At 44.5% G+C, this 25,189-nt stretch overlaps 1 protein-coding gene across 1 annotated transcript in view; it reads right to left on the bottom strand.

Moving 5' to 3' along the window:
• The window catches only part of RTN1 (reticulon 1), a 123,996-nt gene that overhangs the window by 30,767 nt on the left and 68,040 nt on the right, over window positions 1-25,189 (bottom strand). The window contains exons 2-3 of the mRNA XM_074543967.1: window positions 21,746-22,483; window positions 16,644-17,420 (exon numbers count right to left, since the gene is read on the bottom strand). Coding sequence (XP_074400068.1) covers window positions 16,644-17,420; window positions 21,746-22,483 — 1,515 coding nt within the window. The remainder of the gene's footprint in view (window positions 1-16,643; window positions 17,421-21,745; window positions 22,484-25,189) is intronic.

The raw sequence follows: 25,189 nt of genomic DNA, 5'->3' as shown, positions 1-25,189 counted from the left end.
AGAGTTTTGTAAAAACAGGAGGTAAAGGACTCCTTGCAAGGAAAAGCAAATAGTTTGGAAATCATGTACTTTAAGCCTGTGCCTGGTTCTGCCTCATCCAACATGTGTTTCCATGGAAGCAGAGGAGGAAACGGGCAGCCTGTGGCTGCAAATCACAGCAATCTCACTGCCTGCTCACGAGCCTGAAAAGATAAATGGATCATTAAAAATAAAAAACACCTGAATTTTTTAACATTCCTTTTGGTGGTAGATATCTGGTATTTAGTGCGGCAACATTCTCTTCAGGGACAGGGGTTCAAGAGCATCACAGCTGAACAAAGCCAAACTTGGGCTTATTCTCAGAGGAAACAGAGTAAATGCCAAATAAAATGATTTTTGCTCTTTTGTTGGTCACAATGGTGTAGTGACTGTGTGAGCACAGAGAATGGCAGCACAGCACACAAAGCCAGTTACATAAATGGAATAAAATGTGTTTTCAGCATGGTTTAGAGGAGGCAAAGAGACCTAATCCAGGATGGTTTAGGAAATACAGATTGTTTAGGAAAGGTTTATCTGCTGATAAAACCTGACTCTGATCTCAGGAGTGAGCCTCCTGAAGTCAACCTGTCAGTCAGTCACTTGTCTTATCAACATGTCCTTTGAGCATAAACCTATTTCTGACTCTAACCATGAAGTTTTCCTGGCCTTAAATGAGCATCTTGCAGTATCCTTGCATCCACAGAGCTCCTAACAGTTCTCCAGCCACCTGCAAATACATCTTGCTGCTGAGCCAGGCTGTTCCAGGTTGCAAGGCAAGATGTTTTCTATTACCATCTGTATGGCAGCTGTCTTTTGTCAGTGAGCAGTTTGCCTTATCTCTCTCTCTGAGTGACCACAATCACTCCTCCCTCCAAGGATGGGACATCTGCTGATAACAGCTATTGGATGTCACTGCATGGCTGATAAGAACTACAGCATCCCATTGGGAGATGTGAGCCCAGAGGGAGGAGCCAAGCATTCCTACCTGGATATAATCTGGAGATCCTGGAATAACTGCACAGCTTCTCCACTGGATTCCCCAGAGGAACAGCAGCTGCCTCTTCCACTGGATCTTCAGAGGATGACTACACCCTTCTCTACAGGATCCCTGCTCCAGCAGAACCACCCCTGACACTGCAGGAGGGCTGAGCCACAATTCCAATGGGACTGCTGCCAACAGCCTGACCCACAGGGTGTGAGGTTGGGTTCTGACTCTGTCAGTGTTGGTTTAGGTTACTGAATTGTTTGTTTTATCATTTTATTTTTTTTCTTCCCTATTAAAGAACTGTTATTTCCTGCTCCCATATTTTTTTGCCTGAGAGCTCCTTAATTTAAAATTTGTAACAATTTGGAGGGGGTGGGGAGGGTTTGCATTCTCCATTTCAGGGGAGATTCCTGCCTTCCTTAGCAGACTCCTGTCTTTCCAAACCAAGACACCGGCACATTTCACTGGGGGTAATTACCATTTATCCCCAGGTAAAAGCTGCCTCTTGGCCAAAATGTGGCACTGGGGGACTTGAGTGTAGCTGCTCTTGAGTGACTTAGCTGGATCTACCTGGTGCCAGCACCCAGCAAGGCTCCAGGGCTGATCTTGTGCAGCCATTACAGGATCAGACGCAAAATGTCCTTCCTGCACTTACTCCCCTCAGAAAAACAAATATCTCTTTTACAGCAGCCTGCCTTGTCCCAAAAGGCTGCAGAAGCTCTCACCAGTAGGTCTGGGTTTCTTTTCTTGCTTCACTATCAGGCAAGAAAAATTAGGTACATGTACAAAAACTGCCAATTAAAAAACAGTTGCAGACCCCAGTGAATTAAAAATCTTGAGGTTTTTTTGTGTTTGGGAGATTTCCTCCCCCCAGCTCTCTGTGCAATGCATTTGGAGCTGCTCTCTGTAGCTGCCTGAATACTGAATTTCTGAATACTGTGGTCAATACTGTATTGAATAACAATACCTATGATCTAATGACAGCTCTGTGTGCATCCAGGACCTAAGTTTAGTAGATTATTTTCAGGCAGAGAACAGCAAAAATTGCAAGAATGGCTCAAATCCATTTGAGTTTCTTAGAAACTACATCCAAACAGGGAAATATGAGAGATGAAAATAAATCTACTGGAAATAATGAAGAGATTGAGCTTGTACCAGGACTGACCCTATTTCCAGAGCCTGCAAAGGTCCCAGAGAACTCAATATCAGCAAATCCCAGTGAGCAGATGGGAGTACCACAGAAGGTATTCTTCTTCCTTTAGAAATCTGTGAACACATGGCTCAAGGGGAGGGGGCACTGGATTGGTTTTCGTCTCTAATTGGTGCTTAGTATTCTTCATCTCACAGTAGAAATCACCTGGTGGTACTGGCTGGTGCCATGAGCTGTGATAATCTGAGATTTTTCCTTTTTTTTTCAAAAATACAGATGTCAAATCATAATAATGGCTTGTGCATTATTATGCTTTGATTGAACGGTAATAATTATTGGTGGGTTGTTTCTACCTATGCTATTGATAAGTGAGCCACTGAGTGTCCACTGGGCCCAAAAGCCTGAAGGTGAAAGGCTCCTGTATCCTATTCCCAACTCCAAGAGTGTTCAAGTTCAACGTGAAAGGGATTTTGGGCAACCTGTTCTAGTGGAAGGAGTCCCTGGCCAAGGCAGGGAGTTGGAATTGGTACATCTTTAAGGTCCCTTCTAAACCAAATTATTCTGTGATTCTAGGATTCTATGAAAAGGCTCTGCAGGTTTTAAGAACATGTAAGGGAAGGAAGAACACTGCAAAAAAATTCTTGGAGGAAGTAGGAAGGAACTGAAAGGTGAGCAGAAAACTGGTGTGGATGAGCCTTCACTAGGAGGGTATCAAAAAAGCATTTGCTTGCAGACAGCCAGAGATATTGATCTGCAGTCACACAGCAGCACAGGCTGGGCAGGAAGTATCATCAGAAATTGGCTGAGGGAAAGGGAGAAACATGTCAATAAAATCAAGCTGTGTGTCAAAGGGAGGAAAAGGAAGGAGGAGGCCAGCAGGGCAGCCTGTGCTGGAGCCATGGGTGTTTACCTCATGGTGTATCAGTGACCTTGAGGGTGATGCCATTATCTAATGATGCCAAATTTGTAGGAGGCACAGAACAAATTAATTACAAATGCTAGATTAGGCTTACGGTCTGATAAGCAGCTCATGGAGTTCAATGGAGAGAAGTTTTAATGAGATTAAGAGACAAAGCCATCACTTAGGAGGAAGCTTTAAACAGACTACAGGCAAGGAGAAAGAAGTGGGGGCGAAGGCAGAGAACTATTAAAACCATCTGTGTTATTAAAAGAGGAGTAAACAAGGCCTGTGCCTCTCAGGGAGAAATGGGGATGATAGTAAGGCGTGCTGGCACTGCCAATGGGAGCTGCTCCTGTGAATGTATTGTATGAAACATCTGAGTCAGACTCAGGGGAAAATTGATGGGAAACCCAGCACAAACTTGGGATGAACACCAGCAGCAAAGCCCTGCCTGGCTTGGTGTGAATAGGCCTGGAGAGGAGGTTCAGGAGGCCTGGATGGTTGGGATATGGGAAAGGGCTGGAGCTGGCTTGATGGAGAAGAGCTCTGCTTTGGCCCAAGAGCAAAGAGAGCAGGACACTGGATGGTAGCAATCAAGGAAAGAAACTGGCCAGCAGTTAATATGTCAGGCTCTTAAATAATAATAGCTGCTGCTAAAGATGGATAATTAAAGCAGAGCACTTGGTCCTCAGGCCCTTGTGTTGTTCCTTTCCTCTAATGCCTGGCAGAAGCAGCATTTATAGTATGTGGCAGGAGGAATCTTGTGATCCCAGGGGCTGGCTCTGCTTCACCTCCCACCAAACCCACTGCATCCTTCTCTGTGAGCTATATTTAAAGCTGAGTTCAAATAAAATGGGAATGGAAGCAGTTTGAATCAGACTGATCAGACACCTGGGTGTGGGGATTGGCAGTAAGGTCCTGTGTTTATGTTACCTGCAGGCAATGGGCCAAAACAGCTCCTGATAAGGAGGAGAGACATCTCTCTGTTCAACATCAGTGGGCCAACTTCTGGATGGCTGTGTTATAGAACAAATGTCAGGCACATCTCCCCATCCTTCCTCTCTGTGATGGGACAGATGCTCTTGGGGTGCACTGGCACTGCCAGGCATGTAGTGACTCACTAACACCTGAGTCTGCCAATTCTCACCTTTCAGATGCATCTAAGCAGGGAAAAGGTTTGAGAAGAAAACAGAGCAGACCCCTCCTTTTTCTCCCCTCTTCTTCACCTTTCCACCCACCACTCCACCCAAAGGGTAACACCATTGTGAAGGGACTGAAAAAGGAGCAGGCAGCAGGCAAAGTAGAGCTGACCCTCAGACAACACAAAAAGGTGATAATTCCTGCATTTAATAATCCTCCTCACAATGAAATTCATACTGCAGGCTCTCCAAGGAAAGGACCTTACTGCTTGTTCTTATCTTGGCTAACAAAAGAGCCTGATCTTGACTGGGTCTCCAGGCACTACATCTAAAATAAGATCTAAAAACAATAATCAGCCCAGAGCTTTCTTCTTCCTGAGAAATCAGGGAGCAATTTGTGCATGTTAAGAAACACATCCAGCACTGCAGCCTTTCAAAGTCATCTGCTATTCCCTTGACTTTCCTTGCAATGCAGATTATCCAAATGCACATCCCTGGGTGCTCTCTGATACACAATTCCAGTAAATATTTACATCCTATTTTGGGTCAAAATATGCTGAAAGGGTGCATAGGGGATGCCTCAGCATTTTACAGCTTTTTCACTTTGGTCAGCAGAAGTGAAATCCTGTGGGAGTGACAGCTGAAAGTGTGTTGCAATCTCACCTTTCTGGAAAGATTCAAACCCCTACAGTTAATTTAAAAGCTCCAATAGAGGGTTATACATACAGGTATGTTATGGTTCTATGCCTGACTCAAACCCACAAATAGAGTCTGCTGTTCTGAACTCCAGCCTTGCCCACAGGGCAAAAGCAAAGCTCTCATCTGAATAAATCCTGAAAATCTCATCTGCCAGCATCTTCAAATCAGTGCAGCAGCAACAGGAGCTGAAGCCAAGTGCTCTGAATATTTCCCTGCAGAATACCCAGGAGAGCACAGCTATATGTAACAGAGATATTTACACAGTGTTTGAGGCAACATTTCTACTCTTAGCAGACACAGAGGTGCCAGGAAATGATTCTGCTCCCCAGGCAGGATCCAAACCGCAGCACAGGCAGGTCTGTGAGGGCAGGATTATCACACTGATCTTTTTAACCCCCTCCATGTAGCACCAAGCATGAGCCAAGTGACCGCTGCTCATCCAGACACTCCTCTCAGCTGCTGCTGTGGGTTGTGGCAATGCAGACAGTCTGGTGAGCCATTGCTGCTCTCTTTCTGTGGGATTTGAAGTGGAGGAAGAGGGGGAATAGATGCAGACAGGAAAGGGCCTCTCACCTGGAGAGGAAGCACTGAGGGAAGGCACTGAAATAACCTAACAAGGGGTGCAGGAAGATAAAGAAGCAAAACTCGTTTAAAAGGGATGAGAGATGGCATGTTCCCCAGACAGATGTGTCTGACACAGGTTAATCTTTCAATCTTTTAATGGCTCCACGTGCTCCATGAGCTGCCCCATCATCCCCTGTGACCCCAAGCAGTGGCCTGGTGGCCATTGCCAGCTCCTTGCAATGCCTCCCCTCCAAGGGAAGGTCTCACATCCCAAACTGAGCTGGTGTGGGCCCACAGACATCACTAAAGTCACTGCTGTGTGCACAGCCAAAACACAAAACATCCACTCTGTCAGAACCGAGGACATTACTCTGGCCACCCTGGGGGACTCGAGACCCTGGCAGGGGCTCAGAGACCTTGGCATGGAGTCGAACACACCTGTGCCTTTGATTTTAGCCCATGGAAACAATTACCAACTTTGTGTGAAGATTCACAAGCCACAAGAGTTTGAGTAGAATAACAGTCAATTTGTCACAGGGTGTAAAAGTAGAATTTTGGGGTTTTTAGAATGGGGGTTCAAGAGGCAAGATGGAGTAATCTGGGCGTGTTCTGCTCTCCTTCTTCTTGTCCTCCAGCTTCTGCTGTGATGGTGACACTTCTGTACTGGTTTAGAGTAGAGACAGACTGTCTAACATAGGTGATAGGTTTTGGAAAATTATTGTAAATAAAGTACACGGAGATTTTAGTATAAAAAGCCAACACCACCCCAAGGGCAGTCACAGTGCCACAGCCCAACCTGCTGGACAGATCTCAGCAGATCAGAGAAAGAATGGAATGGATAAGAGAAAATAAACAACCTTGAAAAGCAAAACCGAAGAATCTCGACTTCTTCTTCAGTCGTGGGGCTGGAAGAAAAGAGAGATTTTCCAACACCTCGGGAGCCATTTCAGCCACAGAAACCCAAGACCACTCCCTCCTTTACAAAAGGCTTGCACCTGACAGCCACTGGCACTTGAGGGTGGGGTCATTCCCTGTGAGCTCTGTGACACTGGGGACATTTGGCTAACACATCCCTTTAGCATTTTTCCTCCAGCATCTCATTTATTTCCTTTTGCAATGTCGATTTGCCCAGCCAGCTCAATGAATAATTCAGCAACATTAAACACATGCCAAAGCTGTTTCAGCTCTTAGTAGGATCAGTTCTTTGGTCCTTTTCTCCATTTAAACTTCATTCCAACATAATCTCCCCTTCATTGCTGCTGGGGGAGCAAGATCTACAAGTAAAAAGCACATTGCTATAGTTATATGGAAATATAACAATATATATGGAAATTCCCTCTTTGATAGGAATGGTGTGCTGCTAATCATTCTGCTGGATGCCTTGCTGCTTCTGTTAATAAAGGAAAAAACAGCTATTTTTTTTACAGACATCTATTGCATATAAAGTTCAATAACCACGCAATAAGGATGATCTCACAAATCAGAATTCAGGAAAAAACCAAGGTAATTTCCCAGTTTTGTTGTGTATTCCTGCAGTGAAAGCAATTCATCATACCCAACAAATCAATTACTCACACAATAAATTAGCCAATATCATCCTTTTTCAGCAGCTTTTCCAGACAAAAGGGATGTGCATGTGTAGTGGAGTTGGTGTGCGACATCCAGCTGCAGTAATTGTGCACATGAAGGGTAAGGTGAGTGCTCATTTCAGAAGGACACAATTGCTACTACGGCTTTTATTAAATCCCACTCATTTATCACTCCCTGGTTGGAGCAATAAGCCTTTCCCTGTCAGCTAAGGGTGAAACATGGCCCTGTTTCTGCAGCAGCAAAGCTCCAGAGCAGGAATCCCAGGCAAACAGGGAAGACAGCCTGTTCTCCCTCTTTGGGAAGTAAATTCCAATTCTTTGGAACAACCCTTGCACTTAACCTAAGCAAGTAAGCCCAGCTGTTTGCATTTCAGTGTTTCAATGCTACATTGGCTGACCAAGTAACCTTCAGAAATCCTGGCTTTTAATCCCTGCTGGTTTTTCTTCAGGCTCCCCTCCCTTGCTGGTTGCTGCGATACAGACCTTGGCTTGTTGATGCTGCCAGCATTTCATGGGGATGCATGCAAGGACCCCCTCACACACTCCTCTGTAAGGAACTGCCTCTATTCCTAAAAGAGAGCAGAAAATCCTGTCTGTGCAATGCCTGCCCCTGCCAGCAGCACACACTGAGTGAGCAGAGACCCTGGGCTGCTTTCCTGGGAATTGCTCAGAAAACCGTGTCTGTGGGATTGGCAGAGGCTGGATTTTGATCTTACACCACTGTGGATCCCAAGCAGCACCAAGCAAGGCAGAGAGCTTGTACCAGCCAGGCCATGGGGGCACCAAACCCTGGAAATCTGAATTAGCTTTATCTCTTGAATTTTGCAGTCTTGTTGCACCTTCAAATCAAAAGATAAGAAGCTATTAAGAAGCTATTAAAAGAAAGTTAATAAGAAGTTATATGAAGTTTTATTATTATTATTATTATTATTATTATTATTATTATTATTATTATTATTATGGTATTACTACAATAAGTTTTTTTTTAAATTACATTTTGCTCATTTGTATGAAATATGTTGCTCTCATCACAGATGGATGATGTAGCAACATCAAAAGCTGTTTCCCTGGCAAATTATTCTTAAGGATCCAATTGGAAAGAGGACAGTCTTCACTGAGATTCCTGCATTACCTGGCAGTCTGGATACCTAATGACAAATCCTTAAGGCAAGCTCAATTTGCTGCCTTGGAAGCCTTGTATCTCCCTTTCTAAGCCTTACATCTCCCATTTTTGCAAAGGTAATACTGATTATCTGGGTCCTTTTAATGCCTCTCAAGTTACCCCATCTCAGAGTTCTCCTGAGGTCACCTCACAGTGCAGTTTCCACTCTGGTGAACTGAGCTGTGAATTATTTTGATATGAACTAGGAGAAATCTTGTACATCTTTTCCAGTGATATTGGAAAGTTGAAGGGAAGGACTGGAGGACTAATTCCATATAAAATCTCCTGGCACCAGCTGGGAAAGGGTTTCTCTGAGCAAGTGATATCAAAGGGCTTTCAGTGCATGGACTCAAAAAGGGAGTCAAGCAGAAGCTGCAAGGAAGATAAACCCCAAAAACCTCAAAAAGAGAGGTTCTGGCACCAAAGCAACCCAACTGGCAGGGTTTTTTCCCCACAAAAAATACACTGCTGTGTAAGGTAGCTGCAGATCTGTCATGTTTTGTGTCTTCTGAGCCCTGAACATGCAGGACACAATCACTCAGCCATCTTGAGTGCAAAAACACCTATTTCAGAAGCACAAATAGCTTTGCATGCCAAATTTTCAAAAATCAGGCTCAGCTGGGCCCTCCCAGACCCAGAGCACTTGTGAAATTGGTCATCACTACCAAAAAGACAAACCTTCACCTTCATTTCTACAGGTGATTTAAGCAACCCTGACATCCCATGTATCCCCACCACAGGCAGGCTGACCTGTGGTGGGGACAGGAGATTACTGAAAACAAAACCAACCTGTCTTCTGTGTGCATTAGGGGTTTTTCTCACAGTTGTTTGTATTTCTCACACACAAATGAAACACAGCAGGACCAGAACACCAGAATGACCTCTCACCACAAGAGTTCTCATGAAACCACTGAGCTGCTCCCAGAGCCAGAGGGGAAAGAGGGTATTTGTGATATCTCTCTGGAAAAAAAAAAATAGCAGACTAAATTGCCCACGTTGTGTAAAGGTCAGGAGAGTTAGAAAAAAATATACTGCAAAAGAATAAAAAAAAGGAAGGTGGTGACCAAGGTAAGATGAAGAGCTGAAGTGACAAGGACACGAGATGCTTCCTTCAGGGGGGAATTCAAGCACTTTGGATTGAATTTTGGATCATTGCAAGTCCCTTAATTTCCGTATTGTTCTGAACTGACATGAACTCAGCAGCTCCCCAAGGAAAACAAAAAAATAAATCCCCTTTTCAGTCAATATAGTTATTATGTCCCAATCAGCAGTGTACCCTTGGAAGCTAAGGAAAAACACCAGGAAAATCAATACTCACCTCCAGGTTTTATCCCCAGTGGAAATCTATCATATGGCCACCATTTCACTACAGTCAAATACATTAATTTTAACTTCATGGTATCTACCAGACACAAATAGCAATACCCAAGGAAGTCCTTGTTCTGCTGAACATCTGAGGAATTAGAGCCAACAGGTTCAGGAATTTGTATTCCACCTCTCATTGAAACCTAGAAACGTATTTTGTATCACTGGAGCTTAATCTTAAATTTAAATCTGACCTGAAATTAGTCCAAACTCTTCAAATGAATTAATCAATTAAACTGGTGAAAAAATATAATTCCCATCTCACAGAGCATTGCAGAGGTTAAGAAGCAGCATTTCTAGATCAGAAAACAAAACATTCCAGGAGTTGCCTGCAAAACACTAAATTTATGGGAAAACTGCATTAATAAGAAAAATATTCTATGTTAACATAAGAAATATATTTTGATTTTCCCTTCATCTGATCTGTATTCCACTGCATAAAATTCCTTAGCACCTTCTCAGCTAAAACCTTGAATTGGAATGGATGTCTCATCCCTGGAAGTGTTCAAGGCCAGCTGGTCTAGCAAAAGGTGTCCCTGTCATGGCAGGGGGTTGGAAGAAGAGGATCTTTAAGATCCCTTCTAACCCAAAGCATTCAGTGATTCTAATCAAGATCTTTTAATAGAATAATAATTTACATATTTATTCAATTTAATAGAATGATAATTTACATAATTAACCTATAACAATATATAATAATATGTAATTATATGTTATTATAATATATGAATATATTAATACATAATTAATATATTCTAACACATAATAACAACTATCCGAATTATATTAATAAATTACTATATATTAATTATATTTTAATTATAGAAATATATATATTATATATTAATGTAATTAATATATCATAATTTATAGAAAACCTTACAAGTTGTATAACTTTCACCCCTTCATTATTTATGACTTAGGGTTTGGGTTTTTTCCTGTTTCTGTATGCTTGGAGTAAACATCACCTCTCACTGGTGATGTTTACATGTTAACATCACTCATCACCTGGATATAGGAAGCTGTGGACCTCCAGAGACAAATCTTTGCACATAACACATCTTTTCTCTCCATTCCTCTTGTTAACAGGTTCTTGTTTGTCTACAGATGTGGCATTCGCATTCTCTGAACAGAGACAGACATAATTCTCTCTCCCAGGATTTCTCCTGGGGAAGGCAGTGAGAACCTCAGAGAAGAAGAGAAAACAATTCCTATTTCTATTCACTGCTCCTGTTGTTTTGCACATGTGGAATGTGTCATGGAGATTGTTCACTCTAAGTGATCTGGTTATTGGACACCAGTGAAGGTTGTTTTGATTCCTTGGCCAATTGAAAAAAAGCTGTGTCCTGCCTGTCTCAGCCAGTCATGGGTTTTTCTTTAGTATCTTTTCAGTATAGTATATCTTTAGGATGAAATTTAATATAGTATTAGTGTAATATAGTATTGCTTAATAAAGCATTTGTTCAGCCTTTCTGAATCATGGAGTCAGAGCAGATTATTCCCTGTATTGGGGGCTCCTGATATCAATATACAGACACCTCCCAACTCTCTGTGGTTGGCCTGGACTTTGCTACTCATGGCCTTGACACTTAAACATTTGGCACAACCATCAGCTCCCTGCATACAGTTAAACAAGTGGCTTTCTGGGGTTTGTTTGTTTGTTTTTCTGCTGGTCACTCTGTAATCTTGATCTGGCAGGAGGATTTTATAAACACCATCTTGTGTCATATCTGTCAGAAAGCTACCCTTCTGTCTGAAAGGAAAGGAAGATATACCCTTCTCTCTGGAAAGAAAGATATATAAAAACAGGAGGATAAAGCCTATAATTTTTTATAGCTCAGTACTTAACACTCACAGGCAGTGGAGTAGACAGCAGTCCCAGGAGAGGACATGTGATCCTCCCACTTTAGAGCTATACCCAATTTTAAAAGCCCCTCTGAGCATCCAGTCACTGGGTTTAAGATGCTTTGACACACAGCATTAAAAGTTTGACCTTACCCAATAGATGGGGAGTAATTTTCACCAACAGAGACAAAGATCAGGGAAGGAAAGAGATGCTAGAGGTGAAGCAGGCCAATAATCAGGCTATGGATAACACAGGTTGTGGAATGAAGGGGTGAGATTTACTGAGACATTTCTGAAGGTCATAAAAAGGTCATGCTCTGGTATGTACATGGTGTTCACTGTGAGAGGGATTATTGCAGTAATCACCACTGATCCCAGCCCCTGCCCAAGCAAACCATTATCTAGGGAGAAAATCCCCTGTTCTTTGCTTTGTTCTGATCCTTTGCACAGTGCAGGCATCTCCTCTGAGTGACCCTGCTACGCTCCCATCAAACCAGGACTCCAGGAAGAACTCCAAAGTCAGCACCTGACTATTTTTCAGCTCTCTGTGACCCCTCTGCAGATGGGACAGGTGACACTGCAACCACTCCTGAGGCCAGAAGGGGCCAGACTCACTCCTTGCTTCCTGAAAAAGGAGTGAAGGACAAATCCTGCACAGCCCAGACCCACTGGTGTGCACGCTGCTCATTGCCACCAGCATGGCCTGCACATCTCCAGCTCAGCTCTGGCTGAGCTATCACAGCTTGGTGAGTCACAAGCTGTCAGGGGGCAGCTGAACTGCATGAAATGGCCAGAAATGGGGAGGTGGGACAGAAATGTGTGTCTGGGAAGTTCTCTGTCCTCCTCCATGGGCAGAGGAAGAGTCAGTGCTGGTATTGGGAAATTCCTCCAGTCACAGCTGGAGATGATGGTTTGGGCCCAGTGGTGGGAAAGAACAGAGGGAACAAGACAGTGCAGAAAGCTCAAAAACATAACCACAGAGGGGAAAAATTGAAGAAACCAGAATTGCTTAGCCTAAAGTAAAGAAGGTTGGAAGACTTAACAGTTTTTGAGAGACACCTGAAGCTAGTGGAGGATCTGCCAACAGAGGCCTTTCCAAATGAGTCACAAGCATCTGTCAAGAGTGTTCTACCAGGAATCATGGCTGTGGGCCAAGAGATGGGCTCTTGGGACCCTGTGGAGCTCCCACCAGCCCTCTCTGTCTGAGCTACATTGAGTGGCACCTCTCCTTTACCCTGCTCTGCCCACAGCGACAGCACAGGACTGACCCAGACCTGCAGGCTCCAACTCAGCTCCCCAAAGCTCTGCCTCGGCTGAGAGGATGGACAGAAGTGGCAGAGGAGGCCCTGATCCATCTGACCAAGCTGTTTTGAGAGCAAGGGGTTGGACCAGCAGCCTCCACAGCCCCCTTCCCACCTGAATGGTTCCATTCAGGTGGGAGGAACCACAGAGGTTCACTGAGCCACTCTAAGATTTCATGGCAAGACCAGTGTCAGAACCCAGGAAATTCCTCTGGCTGCCCTGGAGGACTTGAGACCTTGCCCAGGGGGCTCAGAGACCTTGGCCCAGAGCCCAAGACCCCTGTGCCTTTGATCTTGACTCATGGAAAAAACAATTACCAACCTTATATGAAGAATTACAAGTCAAGAGAGTTTAAGTAGAATAATAGTTAGTTTGTCACGGGGTGAAAAAATAGATTTTTGGGGTTTTTAGAATGGGGGTTCAGGAGGCAAGATGGAGGAATCTGGGTGTGTCCAGTCTTTCTCTGTGACTGTGTTCAGAGGGGTCTTGGGATGAGGAAAGAGACAAGGATCTGACTCCATGTTTCTGAAGGCTTGATTTATTATTTTATTATATATATTATATTAAAACTATACTAAAAGAATAGAAGAAAAGATTTCATCAGGAGGCTGGCTAAGAATAGAATAGCAAAGAATGATAACAAAGGTTTGTGGCTCGGGCTCTCTGTCCGAGCCAGTTAACTGTGATTGGCCATTAATTAGAAACAACCACATGAGACCAATCACAGATGCACCTGTTGCATTCCACAGCAGCAGATAATCAATGTTTACATTTTGTTCCTGAGGCCTCTCAGCTTCTCAGGAGGAAAAATCTTAAGGAAAGAATTTTTCATAAAAGATGTCTGCGACATTTTTCCTTCTTCTTGGCCTCCATCTTCTGGCTGATGTTGGCACTTTTGGATTGGTTTAAGGTAGAAACTCACTGTCTAACATAGGTGATAGGTATTGGGAAGTTATTGTAAATAACGTACACGTAGTTTTTAGTATAAAAGATAACACCACCCTGAGGGTGGCCAGAGTGCCTCTGTCTGACCTGCTGAATGTACCTTGGTGGGTTGTAGAAAGCATTTTATAGATAAGAAACAATAAACAACCCTGAGAATGAGAACAGAAGAATACTGACTCCTTCTTCAACTGCCAGGCTGGGAAAAGAGACTTTTATGTATCTCAGAGTCACTCTGACCAGCAGAGATTCTGAGAGATCAGGACTAGGTGCACATGTTTGCTTCTCTGGACAGGTTTTTATCCCACTCCTCCTACAGCATCACAAGGTGTGGACGCTCCACCCCCAGGCAGGACATCCCTCTCCCCTACACCTTTTCCAAGCTGGGGCTTTCCAAAGGCTGCAAAGCTACCAGAGCCCCATAAAAAGCAAACTGAAGCACAGAAAACAGATGGGCCAGAGTGTGGAGGCACTTACAGCAGATGGCACTAAAATATTAAACTAACATTCCCGTATGCTTAAGCCTTGGCCTGGCTTGCTGCTGGTTGCAGAGCCAGCCTGGTGAGAGCATGCAGATGAGAAATGAACTTCAGATTGCTAAAGCACTCAACCAAACATCCCCTTCCCATGGAAAAATGCCTCACTAGCAGCTCCTCCAACAGCAGGGATGTGCTAACTCCAGGCAGATGATGTTTAGCTGAACAAAAAAACATTCCCAACAAATTCAGGTCTTTCCTAGATCTCTGCTGGAAAACCATTTCCTTGAGAAACTCTGTAAAATCAGGTTGTCTGTGACACCAAATGGGGGAAAAGCCCACACTGCTTAGTGTTTGTCCACTCTGGGATAGCCTTGGACACCATGGGACAGCACAAGAAGCATCAGGAAGGAGGGAAAACACCTTCTTCAACCCAGGGAATTTGCCACTGTCACCCCAAAACCTTGACTGCAGCTTGTGACACTACCAGAAATGGGTGGCCCTGAACCCTGGTGTCCCTCATGGGTGCTCAGAGCCACAGCAGCCATCCAAGGGTGTGTGGTAAGGACACACCCTGGTAGCGGAATGACTGGAGCAGTGCTGTGAAAGCCTTTCATAAGGCATCAAGATCAAGATGCTTTGTGTCAGGTTGGCACAGGCCTGTGCTGCAGAATAATGCACTTGAAATGATTAATTTTATTTGACTGTATGTCCAGCAGGATCTTGCCTGGGGCCTGGGTCCTGCCCATTGTGTCATCCAACCTGTGAGTGACAGCCCACAGCCCCAGGCCTGGGCTTTCCTTCTCTTAAGTGAAATCCTGCCATAAAGCAAAAACAAAATTAAAATAATCATTACTTTGAATGTCCACATCTCTTTCTTTTATATATCCTGACATCAGGCATCTGATCTGAAAGGTAATTAGCTGCTGCATATTTCATTAAATGCATCAAGAAGAAGAAATCTTCAAATGCTGTCAGTGATGGAGGGGCTGGGGAGAGACATGATCCTCCAGCATAAGGGAGATCTCCTCCCAGGACCAGGTCCTCAGGCTGTGGGACACCAGCACAAGGTAAGCCAAGCCATCCTGGCAGAGAGCGGCCAAAAGGCACCACAAAAGAAGACAGAAAGACTCAGCCAATGAGCTCCTTCTCAGCTTGCCTTGATCCAGGCTTCTTGCAAAATGCCCTGGGCCAAAGGATTGATGTTTCCAAGATAGCAGGTCTTTTCTGAAATTCCCTGTATGCCCAAGCCATGTGCAAGTCCAGCACATAATAATTTAAAACAAGAATAAAAAGGAAGAAGAAACTGAGCTGGCAGCCTCCCCTCCTGCAGTGCCACAGTCAGTCATGCTCCAAGCCCTGCTGTGTGAGGGCTGTGCCCACCCCTGGCAGGAGATCCAGGAGTGATGTGAGGGCTGCTTGGCTGCAGCTCTGCCTTCCCCTCTGTGCTCTGCAGGAGCAGGAGGCAGCACTAACTCAGGTAACAACTGCACAACTCCTGCCAAAGCCAAGCCCGGGTTGCATCAAGCAAAGCCATCTTTCCGACCATGTGGAAAAGCAGGAGAGGCTGCTTGGTGATCAACAACGTGGGAATAGCTCCACTCCATTGGATCCTGACAGCTCCAGTGAAATGGAGCTGGGAAGTCGCTGCCCGTTTTTGTTATTGCCACTGGATGGCAATACACGTTAAGCAGAAATCTCTGTGCAAACCACACACGCACTTGCTGCTCCCCACATCGTTATTCAGGGCAGTGGCCGTGGTGTCGGCACACCCAGCAGGACACCAGGGAGCTCCAGAGCCCAGAGGCTGCCAGCAGCACAACCAGCAACACTGCTCTGGGGTCGGGCTGAATGTGGGCTTTTCCTTTGCACAGCCTTTACATGCCTTTCCTGCACTCAAAATCAATTTTTGGCCATCCAGCCTGGCCTTGAACACTTCCAGAAACACCCAGACTCCCCGACTCCTCTCCTCCTCCAAGTCTTTCTCTTTGTTTTCATAAAGGCATCCTCAAAATCTTTATCTTTACACTTCTGAGAGGCGCAGGACCCCGATTGCACCCCTCCCCTGGGACAAAGCAAGTAGTATTTAAAAGGTAAGATGATCATTTGTTCCTCTTTGTCCTCCAGATACCTGATGTACAAATCAGCCTTACAGTTCTGGTGTTGCACCATCCTGTATCTATGCTTAAACCCTAAAATTATTGCTGCTGGTATTTGCTTTTCCCCTAAGAGGATGCCTCTTTTTTTTTTTTTTTTGCTGGTATTTATTTCTTCCCTAAGAGGATGCCTCTTTTTTTGCTGGTATTTATTTGTTCCCTAAGAGGATGGGCAGGTCAGGGATGCTGTGTGGATTGTCACAGGCGTGCCCAGCCTCCCCCTGAGGGTATCCTGTGCCTGCAGCTCCCCCTGCTCCGCACTCCAAACCTCTCCCCTGCAAGGACCAGGCGCTTCTCCCTCCCCCTCCTCTCAGCAGCACTGCAAAAACCAACACAACATCTGCATTTACCTTTCTGCTTATTTAAAAACGGCAGTAGCAACGAAGCCAGCGGACTTTTTTTGCCAAAGTCCTTGGAAGACACTTTACTTTGGTTAACAACAGTCTCTTCAATGGGTTTCTTCAGTTTTACTCTTTCCTTCAGCTCCTCGGTGCTGACGGCAGAGGTCGGGGGCTCAGCGCCTATTTTTGGTGCAACAAAGGAGCTTTTCAGGTAGGACGAGGACTCCGCCAGGTTCTCCCTGTTCATCCTGCTCTCCGTCATTTTACCGGCCTCGTACTCCGAGGCGTCAGCGCGCGAGTTGTTCTCCTCCTTGATAATGTCCATGACCTTGGGCTTCATCAGGGGGGAGTCCTGCTCCCTCTTGGGGCTCTCCTCGGAGGCCGAGGAGGCATCGCAGGACTCGATGATGAGCTCGCTGTCGAGCTCCGCCTCCCGCTCCTCCCGCAGGATGCTGTACTGGATGGAGGGCGAGGCGGGCGACGGAGGGGGCCCCCCGATGTGGCTGAAGGTCATGTAGTTGGAGTGCAGCACCTCCTCGGCGGCCAGCGGGTCCTCCGAGACCAGCTCGATCTCCGAGTCGCCGGACTCGGCGCTGCTGGCTTCGTGCTCGCCGTGCGGGGCGGCGGCGGGGCGGCCGGGCTTGGGGCGCGGCTCCCGCTTCTCCGCGGCCGGGCCGCGCTGCGCCTCCGCTGCATCGAAGGAGAAGCTCTTGGCTTCCTTGATGGCGCTGATGAGCTCGTCCTCCGACAGGCTGCCTTTGCCCTGCGACTCGGAGCCGGATGGTTCTGCCATACAGGAGAAAAAATTAAAAAAAAAAGGAAAAAAATACAATAATCTTATTTTCCAGCAGCTTAGATTTTTATCGAATATAAATACTATACTATACTATACTATCGAATATATATACTATAATAGTATACAATAATATAACAATAATATAATACTATACTATGATTAATAATATAATAATAATATAATACTATACTATAATACTATACTATTACTATATATAGTATAATATTATATAGATATAATACTATACTATAATTAATACTATAATGCAATACTATTGTGGAAAATGCGTCTTTTATGATTGGCTTTTCACAAATAATAAAATGAATATTATGTGTATTATGTTAGAAAGTTATGCTGTATTAATTAAGTAGTGTGTTAAATATAGTTTTAGGTTATAACATAAGGTTAAAATAGAAACTATGCTATGTAAGATACTTTTTTTCTAAAGGAAGGACTTGAAGCGAACTAGCAGCCACAGGACACCTGAATCTTTCAGAGAAAGAGAACTTATTGCTCTCTTATAAAAAAAAACGAACTTCTTCCCGCCTCGCTCACCCCTGAAGATGCCGTCAGGATTCAGAGGAAGAAGCTGGCACTGCCCAGACAGAATCCTGTGTTTGAATGTAATTTATGCATCATGTATGAGGTGTATGAATATGCAACAGGCTGTTGTTTTTAAGGTTTAATCCTCTGTTAACGTGGGTCCTTTATTGGGCTTATTTTGCCCACAAAGAGGTACCCGGACTGTCCATAACTCTTTGTTTTTATTGTCTCATATTGTCTTGATCCAAATTGTCCAAATTTTTATTACTCTAATTATATTGCTATTTTTATAACTATTTTATTGCTATTAAACTTTTAACATTAAAGAAAAAGTGATTGGCATTTTCACACTATAATTATACAATTACATAATAATAATACAATATATATGACATAAAATATAAAACTATGTAATTATATATAATATAATTAATATTATTTTTTATCTAATTATACAATACTATGCAAACCCATTAAAAAAACACACACACAAAAAACTACCCTAAAACTTCCATCTTAGTTTATAAATATTATTATAGTGTAAAATCTTAAACTCTAAGTTTTCTACTACATAGTTTAACTATATATAGTTAAACTATCACTATAGTTAATTATATATAGTTTTTTTCTACTATATAGTAGTGCACACTTCTATTCAAACTACACACCTATAATATTAATTCTCTCACTCCGTTTAAAAAACTTTCTCTATAACCTCAAATCAAATGCAATATTCTCAATACCTATCAACATTAAAAAATCTGAAATTCTCAATAACCAAAATTCCAACAGGAACCAACACAATAGATTTCACAGCAGCACGTGTCCCTCTAGCAGGGCTGGAAGCACAGGCACAAAGTCTCCCTGCCTGGGATGACTCACTGTAATATCAGCTTGATCTTATACAGCATCTCCCGTGCAGGTACTCCTTATTAAAGAAGCATCACTTTCTAAAGAAAAAGCTGAGGCACAAGGCAGTGATGGTCACTGCTTGACCTGTGGCTCAACAATGTGGTTTTAACCAGGGAAATCCTCAGTCAAGAGGAGCATGGGCTCAGGACACACATGACAGCATCAGACTGTCACCAACAGTTAAACACACACATGGGGCTGCTGGGTTCTGCTGATCCTATCAGCCCATGTGTAATTATCTGTAGCTTTGCCAAACTTTAATTTTCAGGTGTGGAAAATTTAGATCAGAAACTTTTTTCTCTTTTTTTTTTCTTTTTTTTTGGTTTGTTGACTAGTTGTTTTTTGGTTTTTTATTAATTTGGGGTTTGGTTTTTTCTCAGGGTGTGGGTTGTGAATTCTCTCTGCTTTTAGCTGAGTTGGGTCCAAGAATGAAACAATTTTTTCTACTGTAATTCTTAACATCGTTATGAGCTCTATTAACAAAAATAATGACTTATCTTGTCACCCAAAATTTGAAACAAAACAAAAATATTAACAACCCAGTCTGCATTTTCTGACTGCAATTCCCCAGTCACATTGACACAGCCATCAAGCACATATGGAAATATCTCCTCTGGGATCCTGAGTGTTCATTCATGACTAATTTAAAGTCATTATTAATGTGATGGGGTCACTAAGTGGCACAGCATGTTGGGAGGAGTCAAGAAAGCCACCAGGAAAATAAATCCCCAAATTTCCTCCAGCAGATGCTGGTGAAGAGGTCCGTGACAGGACAGTGCCTGCAGCTATCCACAGGGCTGGGTCCCACAGTGGAGTGGAGGAAAGTTTCCAGCCCACAAAAATAACACAAAAATATCCTTCTGCTGGACAGATTGTGGCCACAGACAGGATTCAGGTGCTGGTGCTGTTACGCCACACTCCCATCTGGATGCTGGGAATTTTCTGGTGCATCTCCTCTGGCTGCAGGAAGCTGCGCTGCTCTCCTGCACCACCTCATGCGAGCGTTTTCTCCCAGAGCCAGACTGAACCCGGCACAGGTCCAAGCAGGCATGTGACTTCCAGCCCCGGTAGCGCAGCAACGCCGTCCCTGGGCTTCACCCTGCTCCTCCCAGCCCTGGCATTCACCTTGTGAATAAAACAGCCCTTTGTGGCCAGCAGCAGGGTGTCACATTCACTGCTGGCACAGGGAGGTGGATAAATACCCACGGCCTTTCAGCACAGAGACAGACCACATCTTCCTTCCCCAGAAAGATGAGGGCCAGAGATTAAGAGTAAAATGATTTCAAAAGCCTTGACCTAAGCAGGGGGTGCTGGCAGCTTTGCCAGAATGCTTGAGGGGCACCTAGGAGCCACGACTTTGCTGGGTCACTGCATGGGAATAGCAAGGGCAGGTTTTAAATTTCTTCATCACTTATGAATGTGGGGTCTGGGCATGGAACATTCCCAGCTGCAGGAAAGGAGGGAAAATGCAGAGAAAACACCCTTTGGGAGCCAGCCTCTAGAAAGAGATGCCTTCTTCTTTCCTTAACAGGCTGGATAAGCAGTTTTGATGGGATACAGATACCCAGCATCCCCAAGGCAGCCTTGAACAGACACCAGGACTGAGTAAGTAACAGTGCCTGAAGTCCTTAATTACCTTGTAGCAAAAAGCGTAAATCGATGAACAGTGGCACATCTGAGGAGCAGTGTGTGATTTCACTCAATCAAATAAAAGAAGAAAAATGTGGCTCTAAAGTCTATTCATTAAAGTTTCTGGCTGATGCAGGCAGAATAAATTCACAGCTGTGGTGGACTCTATCTCCTTTTCCTATGTGGAAGTGCACAAATGCTCCCTCACTTTTCTGTAGGAACCAAATATTCTTCCAAGGGGAGGTATTAGTGTGGGTGCCAGACTGCCATTTTAAGGAAATTCTAGTTGTTTTTTTCTTAAATGCTTCTAAATAAAATTGAAGCATTATAAGTTTCATCTTATGGGGAATGTTCTTTGTCAAATGTTCATTGTTGAAGGATTTTAATCCAGGACACTGAAATTTAATTTTCAGTCAAAAAAATTTGGTTTTCTGCCACAGAACTTCAGTCCTTTTGAAAGGACTATTCTATTTTTATATTTTAGCAGTGTATAATAGGGAAAATGAGGAGTAAATATTATGGACTACTGCAGTAATCAGACAGTAGGAAAAATATAAAAACATGGGGGTTTGGTAACCCCCTAATATCCATCAGCAGTCTTTTGAAGAGATTGACCCTTTGTCCCTCCAGTCCTCTTTGTAAATGAGGTGATGGCATTTCCCTCCTCAGCACTTTATAAAATCAGCACTTTGACATGAAAACAGCACTGATTTTAACAATTTAACCTTATTTTCTGCAGGGGCAAAGAGATGCTAAGCCAGGCATTAAAATTTTCATAATATCAACCCAGTCAGTTGCATTGCCCTGATCCCACAAACCTCATTTCCCTTGGGGAATCAGGGCAGCCAGGGTGACCAAGAGAGCTCCAAACCAGCAGGATCCAGCTCAAACCATGGCCTAGATGAAGATACCCCAGTGATCCCACAGGGACACTGCTTCCCCTGAGGAGAGATCCCTGAGGACTGGGCTCAGCAGGCCTGGATCCCTTTCCATACAGAAGGACAGCCCATCTTGAGCAGTGTGTGGTGAGGGGGAGCACAATTTGCCTCCCCCTTCACTTTGGCTACACAAAATGGTGTCAGAGGAGAGCACAAACACCTCTGGCCATGGACACTTGTAATGCCCTCTCTCACCCCAAAAATCCATGGTAATTCTCCAATGTACAGGGTACAACTGCAACCACTTCTCGATCAGCAAACCCCTCAGTGCCCTGCACCAAGACCAGCATTACCTGTGCCAGAGGAGGGTGGTGTGACAGATCCTGGGCTGTCATCCTCGGGCTCTGACACTGTCACCGTGGGCACCACCTCATGGCTTGGCTTCAGGCCGGTGTCCGGCTGAGTTGGGCTCGGCTCTTTGCTGGCAGCTTCCTTGGTGCTTTCTGTCTCAGTGAGCGTGATCTTGACAGGGGTTGTACCCCCAGAGGGACTGTGCTGACCCCCAGACTTTCTGTCTTCCAGCAGGTCTTGTTCCTTGGCTGCCTTTGTGGTCTCAAAAGGCGTCTGTGGAGGTTCGGCGGCGTGGCTGGACCCCACAGGTGTTCCCCGGTACTTATCACTAAGACCTGGGCTCTCATCTTCTGAGTCAGAGTCGTGTTTTTCTTGGTACTTTATTTCTTCTGATCTACTCATGTCCATGTATTTGTAACCTTCTACTTTCATGGGATCTGCTAAGGTTTTGTCGACTTCAGTAGACTCTGCAGGAGTCATCTCTATTCCCGAGTCTGAGCTAAACAAGCCACGGGACTCAAACCCAGTCACGTCTTGAACAGGATGGCCCAGGGCATTAAACCCCTCCGTGCTGCCTGAGCAGGGAATGGGGGTGTTCTCCTGCTGATAGATGCCTGTGAAATAGGTGGAGTCCCGTGGGGTGGTGTAGTGGACATCGGAGATCAGGGAGGTGTAGAAGGAATTGTCCCCTCCGTTGGCAGTGGAGCCATAGTCGAAGAGATGTGACGAGCCTGTGACACCTGAAGCAAACACACAAAAAGCAGGCACAGTGAGACACAAGTGCCTGCAGGATTTCTGCATCAAGCTTTCTGCAAAGCCACGCTCACCCCCTGCTGAGCTGAGTTTTGGTTTGTGAACCAGACTTGACTTTGCTTGCAAGCTCTTGGGGACTGTCTCTTTCTATGCCTCTGGGCAATATAGTGGCACATCTGTCACACAAGGCTTCCAGCTGCTGTTCTATCTTAAAATAGCTATAAGGATCCTGATAGTAACTAAATATTCCTGGCCAATGTTTGCCCAGCCTGTAAATGAAAACTTCCTATGATTGCAACCTCACAGCATCCCTCACAATCCAACCCAGGGGCTCAGCCCCCAATATCCTTAAAAGAAATCTAATGTCCAATACTAAACCAATATTTCTTTTTGAATACATAGAACTGGAGGAACTTCATCCTAACTAAACTTTTCATGTTGAAAAAAAAATCTGCTGGACAGAAATTGAGAGGGCAAGTTGCAAGCAGATTTAGATTACATTTTCTCTTAAGAGTAGCCACCCTAAATTTGTGAAACACCAAGGCAGAAACTCAACACCCTCATTTAGTGATTTCCACATGTTCAGAAAGCTGTAGCCCATGTGCATCATCTAGAAATCATGCTGGCATTCAGGTGGTTAAACCCCTGCATCATTTTCATGCCTCTAATTCCCTCTGCCACGCTCTCAGCTCCTCGGGATGATGCTAATTAAATTAGAAACAGCGGCCACTCTCCCTCTGCAGCATCCATACAAAGCACAGCTCGAGGACACGAACAGCGAGATCCCCCACCAGGGAGGGGGGAGAGAGGATTCCTGTGGGGGCTGAGGGAATGGGAAGAGGAGGAACAAAGCCAACGTCTGTAGGAGCTGCTGCCTATGGGAGGGAGCAGCCTGTTAACCCCTCGTGTGCTGAAGCATCTCAGGGGCTGGCTGGCTTTCTCCAACCTCTGCTCATCACCTGCGAGGGATGTGAGGCTCCTGACCTGCTCCACACATGCCTGGGCCACCACACACTGTCACTGACATATTTTATGAAAAATCCTTTTTGTTAGGATTTTTTCTCCTGAGAAGCTGAGAGGCCTCAGAAACGAAATGTCAACAATGGCTATCTGCTGCTGTGGAATGCAACAGGTGCATCTGTGATTGGTCTCATGTGGTTGTTTTTAATTAATGGCCAATCACAGTCCGGCTGTCTTGGACTGTCTGGTCAGTCACAAGATTTTATTATCATTCCATTCTTTTCCTTTCAAGCCTTCTGATGAAATCCTTTCTTCTATTCTTTTAGTAATTATATTATATTATATTATATTATATTATATTATATTAGCCTTCTGAAACATGGAGTCAAGATTCTCGTCTCTTCTCTCGTCTGGGACCCCTGTGAACATCACAACAGACAGTGCAGACTTTATCACAAAACTAAAGGGACACTGCTGCAGCTGCAAAGCCAGAAGCTGGAACATGTCCATGCAAAAGCTCCCAAGGTACTTGCATTTGAGTATTTCCTTCCCCATTGCACAAACAGATACTGATACCATCTCTAAACACCACCACAACTGCTTTTCCCCACTGCCCTCCGTGCATCAGGCATGTGCAGCTCATTTAGGGAGCCCTGAAGCAGTATTTTCTGCCCTGTAATACTTCAGAGTTGTAGCTGAAGGCTTTATTTTACTGCACAGCCTCACTGGACTTGACACACACACACACCCCAAGCCCTGCACGAAGGCAGAGTGATTGTTTCCCTCATCTTATTTCTGCATTGTGCACTGTTGTGATGTCTAACAAGCAATTTCTTTTCCCTGGATTGCCTCTAGGCTGGGAACAACACGTCCGTCCCATTACAAGAGGAAACCTGGTAGCACAGGGGAAAAAACAACCCAAAAGTGCTACTCCTTGTTTTTCATCCTACCTGTGCTACCTGCTGCTGTGTCCCCATCCTCCCTGGCTTTGGGGGCAGCCCTCCCTGCTAATCTGCCCCTGCACACACGGTGCAGGCAGCAGCTCCATCCCCACAGCCAGGGATTTGTAGCAGCCTTTGCCACAGGAGAGCGCAGAGCAAGGGGTGCTGCAGCCAGCAGGTGGAAAATCATCCATTCCCAGTCATTCCCAGCCTTCAGCTGGGTATTCTCACTGCTGTGTAGCACTGCATAGAGCTTTTCATAGAAATATTTATCATCCTGGCAAGCTCTTGCTTCAGAGTGGTGAGGGGCACTGTGGAGATGTGAACTTGGGGCTTATTTCCCCCTCTCTATCGATGCACCTTTACATTTAACTGTGGCATTCACATTTTCTGAAAAAATTCCTTTGCCCAGGATTTTTCTCCTGGGAAGCTGAGAAGCCTCAGAGGAAAGGAAAACAACTCTTATCTCATTTGCTTCTCCTGTGTTTTGCTCATGTGGAATGTGTTTGGATATTGTTTACCCACAGATGATTGTTCCATTGGGTTCTGGTGTGAGTTGTTTTGGCTCATTGGCCAATCAGGGCCAAGCTGTGTCAGGACTCTGGAAAGAGTCACTAGTTTTCATTATTAGCTTTTTAGCATTTAGTAAGTTTCCTTTCTGCATTCTTTAGTATAGTACAGTATTCTTTAATATAATATAGTATCATAAAGTAATAAATTAGCCTTCTGAGAACATGGAGTCAGATTCATCATTCCTGCCTTCATCAGGGCATTCCCTGCAAATACAATATT

Source organism: Zonotrichia albicollis, chromosome 6, assembly GCF_047830755.1.
Source record: "Zonotrichia albicollis isolate bZonAlb1 chromosome 6, bZonAlb1.hap1, whole genome shotgun sequence".
Classification (NCBI taxonomy): Eukaryota; Metazoa; Chordata; class Aves; order Passeriformes; family Passerellidae; genus Zonotrichia; species Zonotrichia albicollis.
The sequence above is the reverse complement of the archived record's forward strand: the minus strand, read 5'-3'. Positions and strand labels throughout refer to the sequence as shown.